The following is a 24,427-nucleotide window of genomic DNA, read 5'->3' as shown; positions in this document are numbered from 1 at the left end:
CTAAGCTGGGAACATAAAGAAACAAGAAACCTGGAAGTCATTGATCTCATTGAAAAGTTTATAACTATCTATCCTATTATCTTTCTTATTGTATACATGGAACTCTTTATCATGATAGCCTCCAAACAGTACACAAGAGGGAGCACGAATGTGAAGATTTTTACAATTTATATTCAGCAACGGTGTCCACAATTTTGCAACTCCAACTCCAAACTCCCTCATTGTCCAAACGAGAAGTTGTGTCCCTTGTTGAAGTTTCAAAGCCGGGGGCCTTGACCATGAACATCAGGCATTGACAAATAATTGCATTTCTCATTCTTCATATCGTAACAAAATTATAACTAGAACCGGATCTGGGAAGTGCTACCCAGTTCACAGTACCACACACACAAGCTCCATAAATACTCAACATGGTGAAAGCATCACAACTTAAATATTTCTCCAACAACAATCACCTAAAGAATAAACACTAACTTCCATTTTCTGTGATTTATTATCCAACAAAACAACTTGGTAAGTGTCACTCCAATCATCATAGCCAAACCCGAATATAAACGAATAACGGCATCTGTAACCATTAGAATGAATGCGCACGCATGGAGAATCTTCGCTCATTAGCCTTGTCGATGGATTCCAAAACCGAACCCAGAATTCTTTAAAATCATAGTGAGAATCTTGCAAGCAAACCAAGCCGTTGCATACACCCATTTTTGAATCGATAAGGATAATAATCAATGGTGGATGATGATGGACTTTTAAGTAAACTTTGTAAAGAACATGAGGCCGAGGCCGTCCAATACATGGATTTATGTTGGTAGCCTCTGATGGTTAATAAGACATTAGTGTTTTTAGAACACCTTTGAATGATGAAGACATTTATGTGATGAGATGCACACAAAAGAAGCAAGGTCAAAAACCCTAGTTTACACAAACGTATCAAAGTTTATTTGTTGAGAGAAAAATTACAAATCAACGAAAGAAACAAAGAGATCTGAGTCAATATATATGCTAGGAAAAAATATATGTCTAGAAATGATAATTTATTAGAAAAAATATATACTTTCACACCAGAAAAAATTAAAATATTCTTTAGATAATCCGTTATAATAATATAAAATATATATTAGTATTTTAAATTTTAAATTTAAAAAAAATATTAATTTATTAAATTGTTCGGTAAGTGTAACTATAATTTGAAATTTAAAAAAAAGAGAAAAAGTGTGAGTACAAAAATATTTAAAGAGAAAATGAAGTGATCGTCAATATATATTATTATAATCAATACATTAGTTATTATATTCAACACACTGTGAATATCTTACGTTACTTTTTTTTTACTAAAATTTGTTATAAATTACAAACTCATATGGTGTTTGCAACTTTTGGTTTAATTATTTTTTAAAAAATTCAAATAAAAATCAAATAAGTTTTTGTTTGGTTTAATTTAATACAAAACTCAAAATTAAATTAAAATAAAATTTCGTGTTTGAATTGGTTTTAACGATTTGAGCTACTAAGAACTTATTATTCTTTAGTAATTATTGTTATATAATTTCAGTTTTTTTCTTGTATTTATATATAAATGATATAATCTTATAGATATATTGTAATTACAATATAATGAGTAAAACAGCCCTTAAGAAATATGAAATGTTTGTTGTTAATTAACTTTTAAATATAACATTGTATTTAGATATACTAAGTAGTTGGGTTCAGTTTTTTTATTTTGAATCTAACAACTTATTTTCAAATAAGTTTTTGTGTTTTTTTAATTTAAAACAAAATCCAAAATTAAATTAAATTAAAATTTTGGAGTTCTGTTTGAATTAGTATAAAGAGTATAACAACTTTTAAGAAATATGAAATGTTTCTTGTTAATTAACTTTTATTATATTTAAATATAATAAGTAGTTGAGTTCTGTTTTTAATTTTTCAATATAATATCTAAATTAAACTGTTTGATTGAAGAAAAATAAATAAATAAATCTAAAAAATTCAGTTTTAATATTTTTTTTAATCTTTTGAATCTATTTTTGGAAAGAAACTTAATTTACTACCATAATTATTTGTTTCTTAATACATTTTAATTATTAATTAGTATTTTTATTCATGCAATCGGTGCACATTTTTAAAATTTAATTTATTTAATTAAAATCAATAAAATTATAATACTGTTTTCTAAAATCCTGAATATATATAATTATAGAATACTAACTAGAGGAAATTTACAAAAAGAAATACTATAAAGTATTTCAAAACATTTGGAAGGGAAAAGTTTGAATACATCACACTTAAGCTGGTTTTGGTGATTGCTCACTAAACTTTCATTGGCTTTCTACCACAACATACATTAATCTATATATAATATAAAATGGGAAGCACTTTATTTGAGTAATTTTTTTAATGTGTTTATTTTGAAAATAATTCCCATAAATTTAGAAAATATTCCTAGAGATAGTTTCAATCAACCAAATAAAATTTAATCGTTTATAGAAATCAAAATTCTTAATATTCATAAATTCCGGATATGAAAAAAAAAATATTTTATATCAAACACATGCTAAGTGTTAATAAAAAAATTATAAGCACAGTTACAGCCCTGTATTTTTAAAATTACATCCGGCAACTATCTTTTAATTTTATTGATGAATATATTATTGCTTCTACAAGTGATGGAGTTACACTTAACAAGAAAAATAAAAATATATATAATAATTAAATTATGTTTTAGGTTGTAAAAAAATAATATATAAATAAATAAATGGTTAAATATGTTTTTTATATTTGTACTAACATTAAATTTATTTTCATCCTTAGTTCCGGTTTTAGATTTTTTGAATACTTATAATAAAAAAATTATTGAAATAAGTTACTATTATACTGAAAGTTCGTCACGTTAAAAACCGACAATTATCAATTTTAATAGTTTATCCAAGTATATCTTAAGTTTGGACTAACGTCAAAAATCAATTTTACTAAAAAAATTATTTAATTCATAAATAAAATAAAAATGTGAATGTTTATAACAACCATACAATAAAAGAAATTTTATAAAAACTTTATAGCTTTTTAGAAATAATATGACATATGGAGTCTTAGTGAAATAAAAACTCTGCTGTATAGTTATAAAAAAGAGTTTGAGATTTTTAATTACTTCTCGTAATGGACATAGCTTTAGTGGCAGTTCTCACATCTTACGTATATTAATTAATGTCAATACTTTTTTTTTTATCTTTTTAAAGAATAGTAAAAAATTGGTAAGATTTAAAAAATGAATCAAATTCCTAAACTTGTGAATTTAATTGTTGTTTGTTTAGGAATGAAAATAGAAGAAGTTTAGCTAGAGAATTGATAGTTTCTTCTCGCAATATCATGCAAAGAGCATATTATTCCTATTATTTTTTAAAAATCTTAAAATACACTTAAACTATACTTATTTTTTTACATTTCAGATTATGGAATTTGAAAATTTTTCGGATTGACATTTTCAGTCCATTTTCAGATCCACTAATTTGTAATTTAAAATATACATTCCACATTCAAAAATTCATCATTCAAAAAAAGCATTCCGGATTCACCAATCCGTAACAGAAATATGTATTCCGAATTCAAAAATCCATAATTAAAAAAAAAACATTCTGGATTCACCAATCCATAACAGAATTAGACTTTTGGATTCAGCATTCCGGAAATCAATAATTGATGCAAAATTTACTTCCGAAACACCCCTCATCCAGAAAACACAATTTAATCAATTCCAAATTCATAAATCCAGAATACATTACCGGATCTCGATATCCGGTAACCCCAAAATCTCCATAACCACCTGCTCCTAAAAAAAACTTTATTGTTACCTCTACAACCCAAACAACATTTCGGCAACATAGCGTACTCCTCTATCTTGCCTCGAAAAACTACAAAAACCCTCCACCAGTGTTTGATATTCAATGATAAAGATGATCCGTGACAAAGAAAGTCCAGCATGGTGATCCTTTTCAAATTAGATGTCAAGGTTAATCTTGAAATATTTAAAATTGTGGGGGTGCAGGAAGAAAAACGTGAGGATACAGGAAAAATAAGCCTAGAGACTTTTGGAGGGACACGTTTTATATGTATTAAGATTAATAATTAATATATATTACTTGTGGATCATTTTTTTGCTATTATCCTTTTTTATTATATTTTTAAACTATGTTTTTGAAAATAAATATATTATGTAATATAGAAAAAAAAAATTATATTTTATTTACACTATTTTTTAATGTTGAAAAATAATTAATGATATGAAATTAGTTTTATAAATAAAATGTTTTAACGTGTAATGTACTTTTATTGTTTATAAAAAAATATTACCTATTTTTTGAAGACTTTTCTTAGTTTAATATTTATTATTTTAATAAATATTTATAAAATTTTCTATCTTATATTTTTTATTTTTATATCAAAATAAACATGAATATGTAAATTAACTGAAAATGAGGTAATGACAAAAGAGTAATTAATGATAATTTTTGTTGTTGTGATGAATATATTTTAAGCAATTATTTGATATGTTATTCCAATGATAATTAGTTTAATATTGAACTATTTTTTTATTTATCTTTTAATATTAATTTATAAAAATAATTAATTAAATAGTTGTGTTTTTCTTTTTTATCTCTTCACATACAGAAAAAGAAAATAAATATATGCATATATATATATATATATAAATTATTTGATGAGAAAAGGATTAAACATGCACTTATTTACAAGATATACTTTAAAAATTTACATACACCCTTATCCCTTAACTTATCATGAAATCTTTTAAAAACAAAATTATGATAAAGTTAAGTCCAATTATTCAAAAACAGATAATACTTCAAATATCGTTAGAATGTTAACATCACATGTCCTAAACATCATGTGAAGTCCCAAATAATCAACCTTAGACATGTAATTCCTAATAATATCATATTTTGTTTATGGCAACACATGGTTAGAAAGCAGGTAATTGAACCAGAAAGGTCAAGAAAGGATTGTCTACAATAAATAAAAAATATTTACTAGTATAGATGGTTTGACTTACTAAAAACAACCTAAAAGAGAAGGATATATGTTTCATTCAATCACAAATTAATCCCCCAATCCTTGTGGTGTGTTATGTAGACTGGAGATCAAGTATAAACAATATACACTAGTAATATCTAAATTCCAGCTGGACTCAGAGTTCAGCAAAATGTTTGGTGCAATAATCTTTAATCATTATAGTTAATAATGGTAAAAGAAAATCAGAAAAATGAGAAAAAAAGGCGACAATAACTTAAAAAACAGAAGAAAAATAAAAGAATAAGAGATACCAAATTTTCTTTGACCAATGCTATTTTTAGATTATGGGTTAAGGGCATGATAACAATCTTTTTACATGATAAAAGTAGATTTATAAAACAAATATTGGCTATAGGTACAATAGTATTTATAGCTAACAAACAAGTTTATTTAATTGTTGAGAGAGTTGTTAGCAAACAACATCATATACCTAAGATATAGAGATCTACTCTAACATGAAAGTAAATTTTAAATTCCAACAAATCCTAAATTTATCCCCAGTTCCATTCTAAGAACAAAGTAATAAACCCAATTTCTAGTCCAACTAATAGTGATTAAAATAAAAAATTTAGCTTTGTATCTTAGTGTATGGTTACAAGACGTATGAGAAATATATAGAGAGTTTCTCTCTCTAAATTACAATTTAATTAGGTAAAATACTAATGATGAGATTTTATCATTATTAAATTAATTGCATATAATTAGGTACAAGATTGTACAATATTGCATACAATAATTACATATAATTTGATAATTATTATTTCCTTAATTCTTGTCCTATATGTGAATATCTTGATTCTCTATCAATTTCATCTGATGACATGGTCGCCCTTCTTTAATAGAATTTTTTCTAAATCAAATTATATCAAAAACTTCCACCTTAACCTCCATACTCAAAAATTGGTCTAGGAGGGTCTCTGCATCTGTAGTGGGCTCGGCGGGTGAACTGGCCTCTGCAGGGGCTTGACGGGTGATTTTAGTTCTTGTGGCGGTTGGGAGTGCGCCCCTGCCTCTACCTATGTGGGCTCAGCCAGGTGGTTTTGGTTCTTGTGACAGTTGGGAGTGAGCCTCCATTCAAAGTTTGAATCCTTGCATTATGTTTCGTAGTCTCTATTCACGAATTCTCAAAGCATTTTTTTTAATGAAAAGTACATCTTTCCACATCATTTTATAACATTACATTGCGTAACCATTTAACCACCCCACATTCAAAATTCAATTAAATTTTTTTAATGCACTACTAATGGTCAGTATTAATTATACTGCTAATATTTCTTTCTTTTAAAGTATTATAGTTTTTTTTAAGATATTAGTTTATTAAAATAAATTCAATACGTTTGATCTTCAACAAACCTCTTCACACTGAGAACTATTTGGTAGTATTACTAAAGATGATCATTGTCATCAGGTCTACTGTTGTTTTGCATATCTACATTTCACTTAACTTCTAGGAATGTAATTGGGTACAATATCGTACAATATTGCATATAATAATTGCATATAATTTGATAATTATTATTTCTTTAATATTCCTCAAGTTGGTGGTAGGTGAAGATCATGAACCAACTTGTGTCGTAGCGTTTGTCTGTTTTTAGACTTCCATGAAATAATGAAGAAAAAAAAAACGCAATAAGCTTGTCAATGTCAGATTGTTGAGAAAAGATTGTTGAGAAATATATAGGAAGTTTCACTCTCCAAATTACAATCTAATTAGGTAGGATACTAATGATGAGATTATATCATTATTAAATTAATTGCATATAATTATGTATATACAATATTGCATACAATAATTGCATATAATTTGATAATTATTATTTCCTTAATACTTGTGTTATATGTGAATATCCTCTCCAAATTACAATCTAATTAGGTAGGATACTAATGATGAGATTATATCATTATTAAATTAATTGCATATAATTATGTATATACAATATTGCATACAATAATTGCATATAATTTGATAATTATTATTTCCTTAATACTTGTGTTATATGTGAATATCCTCTCCAAATTACAATCTAATTAGGTAGGATACTAATGATGAGATTATATCATTATTAAATTAATTGCATATAATTATGTATATACAATATTGCATACAATAATTGCATATAATTTGATAATTAGTATTTCCTTAATACTTTGATTCATTTGTCAATTTAATCGGATGACATCATCACCTTCTTTATTAGGATTTTTTCTAAATCAAGCCGAAGAACAAATTATATCAACAACTTTTTAAACACTTTTTAAATGTCAAACATTTATAATGAAAAAGTTATCAAATAAATAGAAAAAATATTCTTTTGTAGCAGAAAATAACGTTGTTGCATTATATTTCTGAGCCTCCCTTCACGAGCCATCTTCTTCTTTGTGAAAAGTGCATTTTTTCAGAACTTTTTATAACATTAGTCATTACAGTGCCTAACGGTTTAACCGTCCGGACATTCAAAATTCAATTAAAAACGTATTTTATTTTGGGTAATGATATATAGACATCCCAGTTTTTCTTGCGCCAGAATACACTGGCTTACGTGGATGGACTGAATCGCAATAAGCGGTCAATGTCAGATTGTTGAGAAATATATAGGGAGTTTCTCTCTCCAAATTACAATATAATTAGGTAGGATATTAATAATGAGATTCTATCATTATTAAATTAATTGCATATAATTATGTACGTACAATATTGCATACAATAATTGCATATAATTTGATAATTATTATTTCCTTAATACTTGTCCTATATGTGAATATCTTGATTCCTTAGGATTTTTTCTAAATCAAGCGGAAGAACAAATTATATCAACAACTTTTTAAACACTTTTTAAATGTCAAACATTTATAATGAAAAGGTTATCAAATAAATAGAAAAAATATTCTTTTGTATAATTATTGTTATATAATTATAATAATAAGAGTATAACAACCTTTAAGAAATATGAAATGTTTGTTAGTTGTTAATTAACTCTTATTATATTTAAATATAATAAGTAGTTGAGTTTTGTTTTTATATTTTCAATATAACATCTAAATTAAACTGTTTGATTGAAGAAAAATAAATAAATAAATATAAAAAAATCATTTTTAATATTTTTTTTAATCTTTTGAATCGATTTTTGAAAACAAACTTAATTATATGCTTTCACTTCTTGTTCAATCAATACTACCATAATTATTTGTTTCTTAATACATTTAAATTATTAATTAGTATTTTTATTCATGCAATCGGGCGCATTAGATTTCTTTCTTCTTGTAACAGAAGATAGCGTTGTTGCATTATATTTCTGAGCCTCTCTTCACAAGCCATCTTCTTCTTTATGAAAAATGCATTTTTCCAGAACTTTTTATAACATTACAGTCATTACAGTGCCTAACGGTTTAACCGCCCGGGCATTCAAAATTCAATTAAAAACGTATTTTATTTTGGGTAATGATATATAGACATCCCAGTTTTTCTTGCGCCAGAATACATCTGGGTTATGTGGATGGACTGAATCGCAATAAGTTGTTTGTTGAGAAATATATAGGGAGTTTCTCTCTCCAAATTACAATATAATTAGGTAGGATATTAATAATGAGATTCTATCATTATTAAATTAATTGCATATAATTAGGTACGTACAATATTGCATACAATAATTGCATATAATTTGATAATTATTATTTTCTTAATACTTGTCCTATATGTGATTATCTTATTCCTTTGTCAATTTCATCGGACGACATGGTCACCTTCTTTATTAAGATTTTTTCTAAATCAAGCGGAAAAACAAATTATATCAACAACTTTTTTATAACAACCTTTAAGAAATATGAAATGTTTGTTAGTTGTTAATTAACTCTTATTATATTTAAATATAATAAGTAGTTGAGTTCTGTTTTTATTTTTTCAATATAACATCTAAATTAAACTGTTTGATTGAAGAAAAATAAATAAATAAATATAAAAAAATTATTTTTAATATTTTTTTTAATCTTTTGAATCGATTTTTGAAAACAAACTTAATTATATACTTTCACTTCTTGTTCAATCAATACTACCATAATTATTTGTTTCTTAATACATTTAAATTATTAATTAGTATTTTTATTCATGCAATCGGGTATATTAAATTTCTTTCTTCTTGTAGCAGAAGATAGCGTTGTTGCATTATATTTCTGAACCTCTCTTCACAAGCCATCTTCTCCTTTATGAAAAATGCATTTTTCCAGAACTTTTTATAACATTACAGTCATTACAGTGCCTAACGGTTTAACCGCCCGGGCATTCAAAATTCAATTAAAAACGTATTTTATTTTGGGTAATGATATATAGACATCCCAGTTTTTCTTGCGCCAGAATACATCTGGGTTATGTGGATGGACTGAATCGCAATAAGTTGTTTGTTGAGAAATATATAGGGAGTTTCTCTCTCCAAATTACAATATAATTAGGTAGGATATTAATAATGAGATTCTATCATTATTAAATTAATTGCATATAATTAGGTACGTACAATATTGCATACAATAATTGCATATAATTTGATAATTATTATTTTCTTAATACTTGTCCTATATGTGATTATCTTATTCCTTTGTCAATTTCATCGGACGACATGGTCACCTTCTTTATTAAGATTTTTTCTAAATCAAGCGGAAAAACAAATTATATCAACAACTTTTTTATAACAACCTTTAAGAAATATGAAATGTTTGTTAGTTGTTAATTAACTCTTATTATATTTAAATATAATAAGTAGTTGAGTTCTGTTTTTATTTTTTCAATATAACATCTAAATTAAACTGTTTGATTGAAGAAAAATAAATAAATAAATATAAAAAAATTATTTTTAATATTTTTTTTAATCTTTTGAATCGATTTTTGAAAACAAACTTAATTATATACTTTCACTTCTTGTTCAATCAATACTACCATAATTATTTGTTTCTTAATACATTTAAATTATTAATTAGTATTTTTATTCATGCAATCGGGTATATTAAATTTCTTTCTTCTTGTAGCAGAAGATAGCGTTGTTGCATTATATTTCTGAACCTCTCTTCACAAGCCATCTTCTCCTTTATGAAAAATGCATTTTTCCAGAACTTTTTATAACATTACAGTCATTACAGTGCCTAACGGTTTAACCGCCCGGGCATTCAAAATTCAATTAAAAACGTATTTTATTTTGGGTAATGATATATAAACACCCCAGTTTTTCTTGCGCCAGAATGTGGATGGACTGAATCACAATAAGCTGTCAATGTCAGATTGTTGAGAAATATATAGGGAGTTTCTCTCTCCAAATTACAATCTAATTAGCTAGGATACTAATGATGAGAATCTATCATTATTAAATTAATTGCATATAATTATGTACGTACAATATTGCATATAATAATTACATATAATTTGATAATTATTATTTCCTTAATACTTGTTCTATATGTGAATATCTTTATTCCTTTGTCAATTTCATCGATGACATGATCACCTTCTTTATTATGATTTTTTCTAAATCAAGCGGAAGAACAAATTATATCAACAACTTTTTAAACACTTTTTAAATGTCAAACATTTATAATGAAAAGGTTATCAAATAAATAGAAAAAATATTCTTTTGTATAATTATTGTTATATAATTATAATAATAAGAGTATAACAACCTTTAAGAAATATGAAATGTTTGTTAGTTGTTAATTAACTTTTATTATATTTAAATATAATAAGTAGTTGAGTTTTGTTTTTATATTTTGAATATAACATCTAAATTAAACTCTTTGATTGAAGAAAAATAATTAAATAAATCTAAAAAATCAGTTTTAATATTTTTTTTAATCTTTTGAATCGATTTTTGAAAACAAACTTAACTATATGCTTTCACTTATTGTTCAATCAGTACTACCATAATTATTTGTTTCTTAATACATTTAAATTATTAATTAGTATTTTTATTCATGCAATCGGGCGCATTAGATTTCTTTCTTCTTGTAGCAGAAGATAGCGTTGTTGCATTATATTTCTGAGCCTCGCTTCACGAGCCATCTTCTTGTTTGTGAAAAGTGCATTTTTCCAGAACTTTTTATAACATTATAGTCATTACAGTGCCTAACGATTTAACCGCCCGGGCATTCAAAATTCAATTAAAAACGTATTTTATTTTGGGTAATGATATATAGACATCTTAGTTTTTCTTGCGCCAGAATACATCTGGGTTACGTGGATGGATTGCTTACGTGGCATGAGTGTTTTTGTAAAATGACATCATAAAGAGAAAATTTGAATTTCTTTTCAGAACTTGCTGAATTAGTTTCAAAACGTGTTGAACCTAGTGGAGTGTGGGTGTTTGCTCAAACGCAAGGAGAACGTTGCGAAGAGCTTAGGGCTAACATTGCAATGTGACGGAGTACGAAGCGGTTGCAGACGAAGTGGTAGGAGCGACGGGAAGGTCAGTGAATTTTTTTTTTTGGTCGTTTTTTGAATGCATTGGTGTTGTGGGCGTTTTTTGGTTTTCGAGTTTTTGGTTCTATTGTGTGACCGTTTGGTTCTATGTTTGTGGTTTAGGATTTCTGTTGTTCTATGTTTGTGGTTGAGGATTCTAAGTAAATTTACTAACACGTTAAAAGGATATAAAATTAATAAATTAATAAAAAAATGTCAATTTTTCATATAATTAACTGGGACCCAGACTTTTGGCCACCAACACATCAATTTTTCATGTAATTAACTGGGACCCAGACTTTTGGCCACCAATTGAAGTTGATAGAATGCTTTATTTCTTTTAAGTAATTCATGGTGTAAGCAATAAGCAACTGAAGTAGGCATGTCACATGACAAAACTCTCTTTCAATGTTTTCTAGTTTGATTCCTAAAATAATAATGGTTCTCTGCTTTTGGAAACTATTTATTTTCATTGTTTAAAATAAAAAACTGTGGCAGAATTTTTGAAAGATATATTGAAAAACTCAACACTTATTTTGACTGAATGTGGAATTTAAACCTGTTCTGTAATTCTAAAGCATATTTACATAGCTATGGACTTCATCATTCTTATTGTAGCAGCTTCAACAACTTATTAGGCTTTGATTGCATATTCCAACCTCATTTTCAAACCTTAACTGCCTTGTAACCAAATTGAAGAATTTTAGAGTCACCATAATGCATTTTCTAAAGAACAGTTGAGTACATGACCATGTACACACAAGTAGAAGTCATTTATCGAATCACATTTTATATGAACCCCTTTCCAATTAAAATGGAGTGCAGGTGAAGAGTGATCCCTCTTTTTCATTTTCTGTTTCTATATAATGAGATATGATTCCTTTCTGCAGAGATACATATTTTTATCTGATAAATCATATATCTGATAATGATAAGTGGTTACATTACCTGATAAAATGTAGTCTTTTTCTTCCTCTTCAATATTGTTATTTAAGAATATAAGATTTAAATTGGCCAAAATGTCAACTCAAACCAAGCCTATTAAGCATAATCACCAAGATAATGATATTTTATAAATAATTAAACATGTAATTGTAAACTAATTATAATTAATTTTATTTACACTAGCATTGAAAGACAATTCCAAATGGAGTACACACATGCCATATTCAATGAAGTACAAGTAGAATTTAGATTGAAAATGAATTGTGTTGCTCATAATGTGCTTGCTGAGGGACAAAGTTGTCGGTTCAATGTTGTTGAAGAGTCCTTTTGTAATGAAAGAACTAAGTACATGAACTTTGAAGTGTCTTTTAACCGGGATAACTTTGATATTTCCTGCACATGCTTGTTATTTGAGTTTAGGGGAATTTTATGTCGACACTGCTTGGTTGTTCTTGCACAGGAAAAAGTGGCTCAAGTACCAATGAACTTGAAGTCATGTTACAAACAATATGAAACTGGTAATTCTACAAAAAATTTCATCACATTAAAGTATTGAACCACTTCGAATGACCTATTTTAGTATTACATTACACCCTCCAAACATTATATTATACTTGTACACTAAAACACATATATTAAATAAGGTCAAGCATACACAACATACATTCAGTGTGCCTCAGCTAAAAACAAAAGTAAGTGTTGATATATTTATTCCTATTTTCATATTCTAACAACACGAATCATTATTTTTTTTTGGAGTCTTGATATACCTACATTTTTTCTTCCCAATGTTTTGTGTATTGGGTGCGCCTACTTTTATGGATTTTCAATCACTACTAATTCTTTGTGTTTTAGATAACAAATGAAGCTGAAGCTGAGATTATTATTTGGAATGCCTTTATCTTAGTATGTTGACTCTATGTACCATCATTATACAATGTACAGCTGCAATCCAGTTTTTGGCAATGTATTTCTTGTTCTGCAGGAATGAAAACTTTGATAACACTAGTACATTTTGTTCATGTCATCTCAGTTTGTCTAGCTGGTATATTTCCTAACATTTTCTTTCATGTCATTTACTAGTCACTTTTGGGTTTTATGGACTCAAAATATTAACAAATGAGTTTCCTATTGAACATGAATAACCAAAAGAAAATGAAGAAACAGATCTTAATCTAATCATATTCATCTTTATTTTTTTTTACAGTATAGTAATCTTACAAAATACAACATTTTAATACCCAAGTCAGCAGAATAATATATTTGGCTTACTTCATAAAGTGATTTCAACAATCATGACGATAACATTTTCAAACACATACAAATTTGAAGATTTGTTAGACAGTATACAAAATATGTATCAAACTTGGATATCTTCATACAAGAACTTTTACAATTTAAGAACTCAAGGATTGTATAGTAGCTAGGAACAAAATCATTACGAACATAGAAAAATGGGAAGAATATGGACAGTGAAGGTGCAACGAATGCAAATCAGAATTCACTAATATTGCCTCATCAATTGGGAGACGGATAGTGGAATGAAGCATATATGAAAGCATTTTAATTGGAAAGGGGTTCATATAAAATGTGATTCAGTAAATGGCTTCTGCTTGTGTGTACATGGGTCATGTACTCAACTGTTCTTTAGAAAATGCATTATGGTGACTCTAAAATTCTTCAATTTGGTTACAAGGCAGTTAAGGTTTGAAAATGAGGTTGGAATATGCAATCAAAGCCTAATAAGTTGTTAAAGCTGCTACAATAAGAATGATGAAGTCCATAGCTATGTAAATATGCTTTAGAATTACAGAACAGGTTTAAATTCCACATTCAGCCAAAATAAGTGTTGAGTTTTTCAGTATATCTTTCAAAAGTTCTGCCACAGTTTTTTATTTTAAACAATGAAAATAAATAGTTTACAAAAGCAGAGAACCATTATTATTTTAGGAATCAAACTAGAAAACATTGAAAGAGAGTTTTGTCATGTGACATGCCTACTTCAGTTGCTTATTGCTTACACCATGAATTACTTAAAAGAAATAAAGCATTCTATCAACTTCAATTGGTGGCCAAAAGTCTGGGTCCCAGTCAATTACATGAAAAATTGACGTGTTGGTGGGCAAAAGTCTATATAATTTTATTTTTTTTATTAATTTATTAATTTTATATCTTTTTAACGTGTTGGTAAATTTACTTAGAACCCTGAACCACAAACATAGAATAACAGAAATCCTAAACCACAAACATAGAACCAAAAGGTCACACAATAGAACCAAAAACTTGAAAATAAAAAAACGCCCACAACACCAATGCATTCTAAAAACGAAAAAAAAAAAATTCACTGACTTCCCGTCGCTCCTACCACTTCGTCTGCAACTGCTTCGTACTCCGTCACATGGCAATGTTAGCCCTAATCTCTTCAGAACGTTCTCCTTACGTTTTAGCAAATACCCACACTCTACTAGGTTCACCACGTTTTGAAATGAATTCAGCAAGTTCTGAAACGAAATTCAAATTTTCTCTTTACAATTGTCATTTTACATAAACACCCATATCTCCGTCAGCAATGTCATTTTACAAAAACACCCATACCACGTAAGCAATCCATCCACGAAACCCAAATGTATTCTAGCACAAGAAAAACTGGGGTGTCTATATATCATTTTCCTTTTATACTTTGTTGTAAAATACCTTATCAAAATCAAATGAGGTCTATTAAACTTTACTTTAACGTTTTCTAATATTTTTTTTAATTAATCATTTACTTTTGCACATTTACTTCTTAGATTTAAAAATATAAATAAACTTCTAATAATTAAAATAATTTAAACTTATTTATATATATATATATATATCAACAAAAAATATTTTTTGTTTGTTAAAACAGTGAACAAACAGGGAGAGAGTGTGTGAGGGTGCTATTCTGGTTTATTTCAGACAAAAATTACAGAGAAGTTCCATCAACCTCTTCTCTGTTTTTGTGCAGGAGCAGAGCACAAGCATTGTTTTTCTCTGTAACATCTCAAATTCCTAATTTTTCACCATTTTTTCAATGTGTTCTCATTCCCACAAGACCATTTCCAGATTCATCACCCCTTTAAGCACCCAACATCTCCAACTTGCTCATAACATAATCCAAAACCTTCTAAACTCCACCCATTTCAAACCCCACTCCGCCATCCCCTGCATCGCACCTCAGGTCACTTACTATGTCCTCTCCAACCCCTCTCTCCCTCCTCGCTCTTGCTTATCCTTCTTCCACTTCCTCACAACACAAAACCCCCAAAAACCAGACCTCAAAGCCCACCTCATCCTCCTCTATAGACTCTTTTCAGCCAAAAAATTTGCATTAATGAAAACCCTTTTGAATTCCCTTGTCACCGAACACCCTGTTCCTGGCTTCGTTGATGAATGTGAATCACAATTTGTAAGTGAAAGTGAGAATGAGTCCAATTTTGTTGAGAAACTGTGTGACATGTTGTTCAGGGTGTGTGCTGATAACAGGATGTTTAGAGAGGCTATTGGGGTGTTTGATTATGCAATATCAAAGGGGTTGGTGATAGAGGGTAGGTCTTGCATTGTGCTTTTGCTTGCTTTGAAGAGGTGTAACGAGGTGGAGTTTTGTGTGCGTTTCTTTCATCGGATGGTGGAGTCTGGCCGTGTTGATATCGGGGTTCAGTCTTTGACTGTTGTGGTTGATGTGTTGTGTAGGAGAGGAGAGATCGAGAGGGCTAAGAAGTTGATGAGGGAGATGGCTGAGAGAGGCATCGTAAGGTCGACGGTTTTTACTTATAATACATTGTTGAATGCTTGTGTTGTGAGGAGGGATCGAAGAGGGGTTGATGAGATACTGGGGTTGATGGAGAGAGAGGGAATACTGCCTTGTTTGACCACGTATACTATTTTGATGGAGTGGTATGCGAGTTCCGGAAGAATTGGGGAGGCTGAGAAGGTGTTTGAGGAAATGCGTGAGAGGAACATGCAGATGGATGTTTATGTCTACACGTCGATGATAAGTTGGAATTGTAGGGCAGGAAATGTTAAAAGCGCGATGGCTTTGTTTGATGAGATGATTGGGAAAGGCATTGGTCCGAATACTCATACTTTCGGGGCGATGATTAGCGGAATGTGCAAGGCGGGACAAATGGAGGCTGCAGAAATCTTGTTGAAAGAGATGCAGATTAAGGGGGTTGATCTGAATGTGGTGATATTTAACACGATGATGGATGGTTATTGTAAAAGAGGGATGATGGATGAAGCTTTCAGTCTGCAAGTTATCATGGAAAGGAAAGGACTTGAAGCGGATGTGGTTACATACAGCACTCTTGCTAGTGGGTTATGTAAATTGCATAGGTATGAAGAAGCCAAGAGGACGCTAAATTTGATGGTGGAGAAAGGAGTGGCTCCGAACGTTGTGACTTACACTACTCTTATTGAGATATATTGTAAGGAAGGAAACCTTGCAGAAGCTGAGAGGATCTTACGGGATATGGATAAAGAGGGAATGGTGCCTAATATTGTTACATATAATACTCTAATAGACGCCTATAGCAAGAAAGAAAAATTAAAGCAAGCTCATGTGTTAAAATCTGAAATGATAGGGAAGGGGATAGTGCCAGATGTATTTACATACACATCTCTGATACATGGGGAATGTATAGTTGACAGGGTAGACGAGGCTCTGAAGCTTTTCAGTGAAATGTTGGTAAAGGGCATAAGAGGAAGCGTGAAGACATATACAGCAATTATTTATGGTTTATCCAAGGAAGGGAGAGAAGATGAAGCTTTTAAGTTTTATGACGAGATGATGAGAATGGGTCTAACACCTGATGATAGAGTTTATGCTGCACTTGTTGGTAGTCTTCATAAACTCAGTTCTCATGTTGATGTGAAACAAAATGAGTACGGTGAACGGAAAATAGACTCTCCTGATGCCTCGATCAGGCCAAACTCTGGTTTGTCAATTTCACTCAGGAAGGTTGCTCACACATGATGATTTTGTTCTTGAAGCCCAAGCCAAACCCTGTATGGAAAAAATCCATCTTCCACAATGCCAAATTAGGGCTTGGAAAGTGGTACAAAGTACAAATATTCAAATGTTGGTAATACATACAAAGGTCCTCTCTTTATCTGTTGATGAATTATACATACCCTATGTTGGTGATTAGAGACATTGCTGGAGTATTTCACAGAAGGGGGAGTTGGTCAGATTTGTTCAAAGAAGTAACCAGAGTGGTCCGTGACCAGAGAGAGTCCAGATACCAACATGAACTTTTCCAATTACAAGGAAATGACTGAGAATTACTTTCAGGCCATACAATCTGATTAGAAATCAAATCCCTCGTAAAAGACAAGCCTAAATTGTAGGCATAACAGGTAGATATCTAACAGTATGAATAATGACAGTGACAGTTCTTTGGTACCCTTAGCAATTAATGGTTTAATGTTTAACTGTCTACCATTTAAATCAAATACTAATACATAACCTTGCAGGGAACCACCCTATCGTGAATCGTAATTTTTTTAAGTTGTATACAATTTACCAAAAAAGGTTATGTTGTGGCATAGTCTATGCATATTTGTTCTGATGATTTAACATTTCATGATACTGGAAAATTACTACTAGTTAAGCTGTGTTTTTGCTGATACATGTGAATGCTAATAGTTGATTGTGCATGTGGGATCGTTATGATTTTCTCCCACATTGCTAAAAATTCAATTAGTTTTTCCTTTGTAATAGATGAAATGGTTTGTAAAACAAAAATTCTGTACTTAAAGGCCTCCTGCTGTTCTGTGCTTGTGGCTTTGTTTTATATATAGTCCTAAGGAGATTTTATTTACATTTTCTGTTATGTGGACAGTACCTGTACCTTCTGATTTTAACCCTTGATGGAGGAATGTGCCCCTGATCCATGCCAGTGTATCATAACAAAGAAGGTTCTTTAGGTTTGGTGTTCTGGTTCAATTTAACATTGCCATTGCTAATAAGGTGAGGTTCTAGACTTATCTCATGTTTGGTTCTGCTACTTTTAGAATAAATAATAATTTGGTAGAGAGGAGAAATAAGTAAAATGAAAATAAATGGGTAAAATTGAAATAAATGAAGGTTAATAGAAATAATAAAGAATTTCACCATTTCATAAAACTGTTTCTTTTCTCTTTTACATCCACTAAACATCCTATATTTTATTTTCATTTTCCTCCATCTCCACTCATCTACACACCAATGCTAAATATTCTAGATAAAAAAACCACAAATAAAAAGCAAATTATTTTCCAAATAGGTTTTATTTAGAAAAGTACTTATCTAAAGATGCAATACCAGTTCTTTTTCATGATTAAATTTTTTGTGATAAATACAACAATCTCCCAGGAGAATGACAATGTTATATGGATTTCTTTCCTAATTTTGAAGAAAAATGATTGTTGGAAAAACTTTCTGTATTTCCATATTTTCTTCCTACAATCCCATGTTTTTCGAAATATCCATTTTACAATTTATGTCTTCTGTCATTTTTATGCTTTTTTTGGCGGGTAATCTTGTCAAGTGCTAGTAGATGTAGTTATGGTTATGCAGCAAATGTAAGCAAATGGTTTCAATAGATGCAGCAAATGGTTTCAACCTTTAGGATTAATCTAAGATTGAACATGTGTTGTGTTTGTATAGAAACTATTTGGACTTTAATACAGATTAATCAAAGATTCAAATGGAAGAAAATAAACTTTTGGATTCAATTCAACGGATATGAATAAAAAGTTAATTCAAGATTAATCAATCGTGAAGAAAATATTTAATTTTGAATTATGTGTTTTTGAATTTTACAATTCAAAAGTGAAAAAAATAATATTAGATTGTACCGTCCAAAATGTATCTCTGAATTGCACAATCACAATCAAGAACTGAAAAAATAATTTTGAATTGTGTCATAAAAAATGTATTTCTCCAATGCAATTCATAATATATTTTTAGATGACACGGTCTGGAAATGAAAACATTAATTATATTTTGTATTGTATAATCCAAAAATGTAATATGAAATTAATCTTTTCACTTTTGGCCATGCAATCTAAACATCTAATTTTTTAATTTATGAATTATACATTCTGTATTTTTTTTATCATTCAATTTGGAATTTCGGATTACATGTTTCATAGTAAATTTTATTATCTTTGGCATAAATGGTTCTCTTATTTTAGACACTAGTAATGGTGATTATGTTTAACGTCTTCAACTATGACAGTCTTAAAATCTGGATTAATGCAAACCTGACAATAGAATATAGAATTTATAACATGTATAAATAGTTGATCTTTATGCATTTTCCGTATTGCAAATATGTTTTCACTTTTCAATTAAGCCTAATGCTGCACACTACTCCACAATTTCCATGGTAGCATTATAGAATAAATCCTCAATATCATTATTAAAGAAATACCCTCTTTCGTAAATAATATAAAGATATGTAAGTAATCTTTTAAGTCTCTCATTTATTCAAAAAGTTCTTCAAATGGGTATCTAACATTATCAATTTAGTAATTAAATTGATCAATATTTGAAGGAACACTTATATAATTTTATTATTTCAATAGCTATTTCGGAAAGAGAGAGAAATACTTGAGAAATCAAATTGGTTATATAGTCATGAAAAGGAAAGGGAAAGAAATAAATGAAAATAATAACAATAGTAATATTTTAAAAGGAAAGATGAATTATTTTAAAAACTATCTTTTAAATAGTAATACTATCGTTGTTAATTGCTAATTATTTTTAGTAATAAGCTATTTTTAATTGCAGTGAAGAAAAAAATTAATTTTATGGGTACAAAATTCCAGTTAAAAAATATTACAATTTTTTTTTCTCTCCTCTCTTTCATTTATTGGAATGGTTTATATTAATATATTCTGCTATTTCGTATGTTTTGATGTCCTTTTGCTGGATTCACAAATACTTTAATTAGTTATTTTCAGTTGAACTTATTTTAAACTTTTAAGTAAATGACTGCAACCAAATGTTTATTTATAGTGTGCATTCAGGGTGGAGCCATAAAGCAACAGACATTTACATAGACAGAAAAAAGAACAACAATGTCTGTAATCTATTCTAGCACACAGACAACAAAAAGGCAATTTGAACTGTGCCAGCTTAAGGCAATAACTTGCATCTTCTTCTGCTACATGGTTTTGTTTAAGTAAGCATGCAAAAACAAAATTCATAAGAAAATTAATTAAGGCCTCATAGAAGAAATTTGATATGGCAAGTGGAGCGAATGCTGCAACCTCCATCCCAGGACTTGCATGTTACAATACAACAATCGATCCTACCAACATAATCTGGAGGAGTGATAATGTCCTTGCAGATCGTGTTCCTCTCCTGTCTATTCAAATTGCCTACAATATCCTTGTCTCTACTTTTTTTCACCACATCCTCAAGCAATTCAACCTCCCTCTTACGGTTGCCCAGATGCTTGTAAGTGTTCATCTTCATATGTGTGTCTACCAAATATAGCATAGGACTTTTGGATATATTGATATAGACTTGTTTGAATAAACTCCTTCATAAGAATTTCTAAGAAAGAAAAATAAGAAATTGTAGTATTTTTCATTAAAATTAGTTTTAAGATGGGAAGAAACTAATGTCTGTTTGTTTAGTCATTGAAACATGGATAAACAATGTTAAAAATGAGAAGTTAACTTGTATATATAGTTTCTCCTTGATATGGGAACATGAGAAGAGATAGTGTAAAATGTTTCAGATGACATGTTAGAGGGAAATTAAACTTTGGTATCAAATATGAATCACTTATAGTTACACGAACTTGATATTGTATATGCAGGGTGGTGTACTTTTGAGTTCATCATTTTTGGGAAGAATTCCTGGAGTTTTGCAGTTGGTTTACCGTCCAGAAGGAATCTTGACTGTTGAAACCTTTGCCAATGTGGGAATCATGTTATATGTGTTCCTTAGTGGTTTGGAAATGAACTGTGACACCATCCTGAGATCAAGCAGGCAGGCTATAATCATTGCTGTTGCAAGCATTTTCATTCCAGCATTGGTTGGAGCTGGTTTTCTTGCTTTAGAGCGTAACTTAGCAGGTGAATCAAGCATTGCGCTCAGCGCTAAAGGGTATGTGTTTTGGTGTACAATTCTTTCTGTCACAAGTTTTCCAGTCCTTGCAAGGCTCCTATCAGATCTCAAGATCCTCTACACAAGGCTTGGAAAAGATGCCTTAACAGCAGCCATGTTAATTGATACATTTGGCTGGATTTTGTTCTCACTCTTGATTCCGTATTCCCACGAGGGTGGAAAACCACTCCTCTCAGCAATGTGCACATTGATGTTCATTCTGTTCTGCTTCTGCGTGGTGCGTCCAATCCTGGAGCGCCTGATTGAACACAGAATGAGGTCAGAGTCATGGAACTCCTCAAAGTTGCTGGATGTGATGATTGGACTTTTTGTTTGTTCATACATCACAGACTTGATTGGTGCACACCATGTTGTTGGGGCCTTTGTGTATGGACTAATTTTGCCCAGTGGGAAGTTTGCTGATTTGATGTTGGAAATGTTGCATGATTTTGTTACTGCATTTATTGTTCCTGTCTACTTTGCTAGTTTTGGCTTTAGACTGAACCTGGAGGCACTTTGGTCTCAATCACATTCAGTGTTACTTCCGCTCTTCATGGTGTTCTTGTTAGCCATCCCAAAAATTTTAAGCTCTCTGTTGGTTACTTTCTACTATGGTATGTCTTCAAGAGATGGAGTGGGGCTTGGATTGCTCCTCAACACCAAGGGCATGATGGCAGTGATTCTTATAAGCATTGCCTGGGACAAAAATGTACTATTTACTAACCAAACTCATCATATCATGCTCCTCTTTCAAATTCTTGCTTGGTTACTAAAAGCTTGTTTAGATTAAGAAAACATTTTTGGTTCCTATGTTCATCAACATGTCACTTTGTTTCCCGTTTTCATATACTTGTAAATGGGAAATAAAGTACAATAACTAGAGTGGTTTTTAAAAGTAGAAAATGTTTTCACAAGCCAAAACAGGTTGAAAATTTGCATGCACCAATTTTATCCATTATCTCTAAAGATTACAGTTAATCAACTCTGATGCGTTTTTCTGTTCTATTTCTTTTGTTTTCAGTTTTTGGACTCCTATTCTTTCACAATTATGATCCTTGCCATACTATTCATGACTACGGCTGCATCTCCCTTTATTAATGCCATATACAAGCCAAACCTTCGGTTCAAGCAGACCCAACAAAGGACTGTGCAGAAACTATGGTGTGAAGCAGAACTTAGAGTTGCAGCTTGTGTCCACAACGCTCACCAAGCCCATGGCATGATCCATATTCTTGAAGCAACAAATGCCACCAGAAATTCCCCTTTACATGTCTCAGTTCTTCACCTTGTGGAACTCACAAGACTCGGCACTGGCCTTCTTGTGGCCCAAATGGACAATTCAAATGTTCAAGGGGGATCCTCAGAGAGCCAGTATGGATCACAAACAGAGTTTGAGACCATATGCAATGCATTTAATGAGTTTGTGGAGGAATACAATGCAGCGAGATTTGACACATCAGGTATTGTTGCAACCTATGACACAATCCATCAGGATATCTATAATGTGACAGAAGAGAAACGTGCAAATCTCATTCTCCTTCCATTCCACAAAGAACTAAGCTCAGGAGATTTGGAAACAGTCAACACTACATTCGGTGACATAAACCAGAATGTTTTGCAGGCACCACCTTGTTCTGTGGGGATCCTTGTTAACCGTGGACTCAAGTCATTATCTAAAGTAACAATGAGCACCACTGTGATCTTCATTGGAGGGCCTGATGATAGGGAAGCCTTATCGATCGCATGGAGAATGGCAACACACTCGGCCACAAAGCTGCACGTAATTAGGCTTCTGGTGTCAGGTACTGAGGTTGAAGAAGAGAAGGCATTCCAGAGTGATTCCAGTGGAGTGTTATCTACAAAGATGGACAGTGTGATGCAGAAAGAGCTAGATGATGAGCACATATTTCACTTTAGGCACAAAGGGTCGTACAACAATGAGACCATCACATACTCAGAGATCGAAGTGGGGATAGAAACTGGTGAGGAAATTCCTTTGATCCTGAATGAGATAGACAAACCAGGGTGTGACTTGTACATTTTGGGACAAGGAAGTGGAAAGAACTTCACAGTTTTCCAAAGGTTGTTGGAATGGTGTGACAACCCTGAACTTGGGGTCATGGGAGACATTATATCTTCAACTAGTTTTGGCACACACTCCTCACTGCTTGTTGTGCAGCAATACACCACAGAGAGAAAATCTAAACCTCTTCGTGGCAAAAAATCTCACTCTAATGAAAGTGATCAAATGTTGTGAAGAAACAGTTAACAAGTGGCTTTGTTTTATATATAGTCCTAAGGAGATTTTATTTACATTTTCTGTTATGTGGACAGTACTTTGTACCTTCTGATTTTAACCCTTGATGGAGGAATGTGCCGTTGATTTGTGCTAGTGTATCATAACAAAGAAGGTTCTTTAGGTTTGGTGTTCTGGTTCAATCTAACACTACCATTGCTAATAAGGTGCTTATCAAAAAAAATAAAAAAAATAAACCATTGCTAATAAGGTGAGGTTCTAGACTTAACTCATGTTTGGTTCTTCTACTTTTAGAATAAATAATAATTTGGTAGAAAGGAGAAATAAGTAAAATGAAAATAAATGGGTAAAATAGAAATAAATTAGATATAAAGTAAATATCAAAGAAAGATTAATAGAAATAATAAAGAATTTCACCATTCCATAAAATTGTTTCTTTTGTCTTTTACATCCACTATTTGTCTTTCACCATTAATAGAAGGTCCTATATTTTATTTTCATCTTCACTCATTAGACACCAATGCTAAATATTATAGAAAAAAAAAGCCAAAAATAAAAAGCAAATTATTTTCCA

At 30.3% G+C, this 24,427-nt stretch overlaps 1 protein-coding gene and 1 pseudogene across 1 annotated transcript; one reads left to right on the top strand and one right to left on the bottom strand.

Annotated features, from left to right (window-relative positions):
* On the bottom strand, nucleotides 1–15,652 carry LOC150026004 (F-box/kelch-repeat protein At3g23880-like; annotated as a pseudogene).
* LOC137830376 (cation/H(+) antiporter 15) lies at nucleotides 15,380–23,993 on the top strand. The gene is made up of 5 exons (XM_068637668.2): nucleotides 15,380–17,848; nucleotides 18,334–18,461; nucleotides 20,496–20,939; nucleotides 21,307–22,305; nucleotides 22,618–23,993. The coding sequence occupies exons 3-5, from the start codon at nucleotides 20,724–20,726 to the stop codon at nucleotides 23,851–23,853; spliced, it is 2,451 nt and encodes an 816-aa protein (XP_068493769.1). The 5' UTR covers nucleotides 15,380–17,848; nucleotides 18,334–18,461; nucleotides 20,496–20,723; the 3' UTR covers nucleotides 23,854–23,993.
* The last annotated feature ends 434 nt before the right edge of the window (nucleotides 23,994–24,427 follow it).

Source organism: Phaseolus vulgaris, chromosome 7 (assembly GCF_051622355.1).
Source record: "Phaseolus vulgaris cultivar YP4 chromosome 7, ASM5162235v1, whole genome shotgun sequence".
Classification (NCBI taxonomy): Eukaryota; Viridiplantae; Streptophyta; class Magnoliopsida; order Fabales; family Fabaceae; genus Phaseolus; species Phaseolus vulgaris.
The sequence above is the reverse complement of the archived record's forward strand: the minus strand, read 5'-3'. Positions and strand labels throughout refer to the sequence as shown.

Excerpts from the sequence above, each read along its gene's own strand:
- LOC137830376 (XM_068637668.2), top strand. The coding sequence starts at position 20,724 with ATGGCAAGTGGAGCGAATGCTGCAACCTCCATCCCAGGACTTGCATGT. Across the intron at positions 20,940-21,306 it reads TTACGGTTGCCCAGATGCTT|GGTGGTGTACTTTTGAGTTC; the intron begins GTAAGTGTTCAT and ends TTGTATATGCAG. Across the intron at positions 22,306-22,617 it reads GCATTGCCTGGGACAAAAAT|TTTTTGGACTCCTATTCTTT; the intron begins GTACTATTTACT and ends TTTTGTTTTCAG.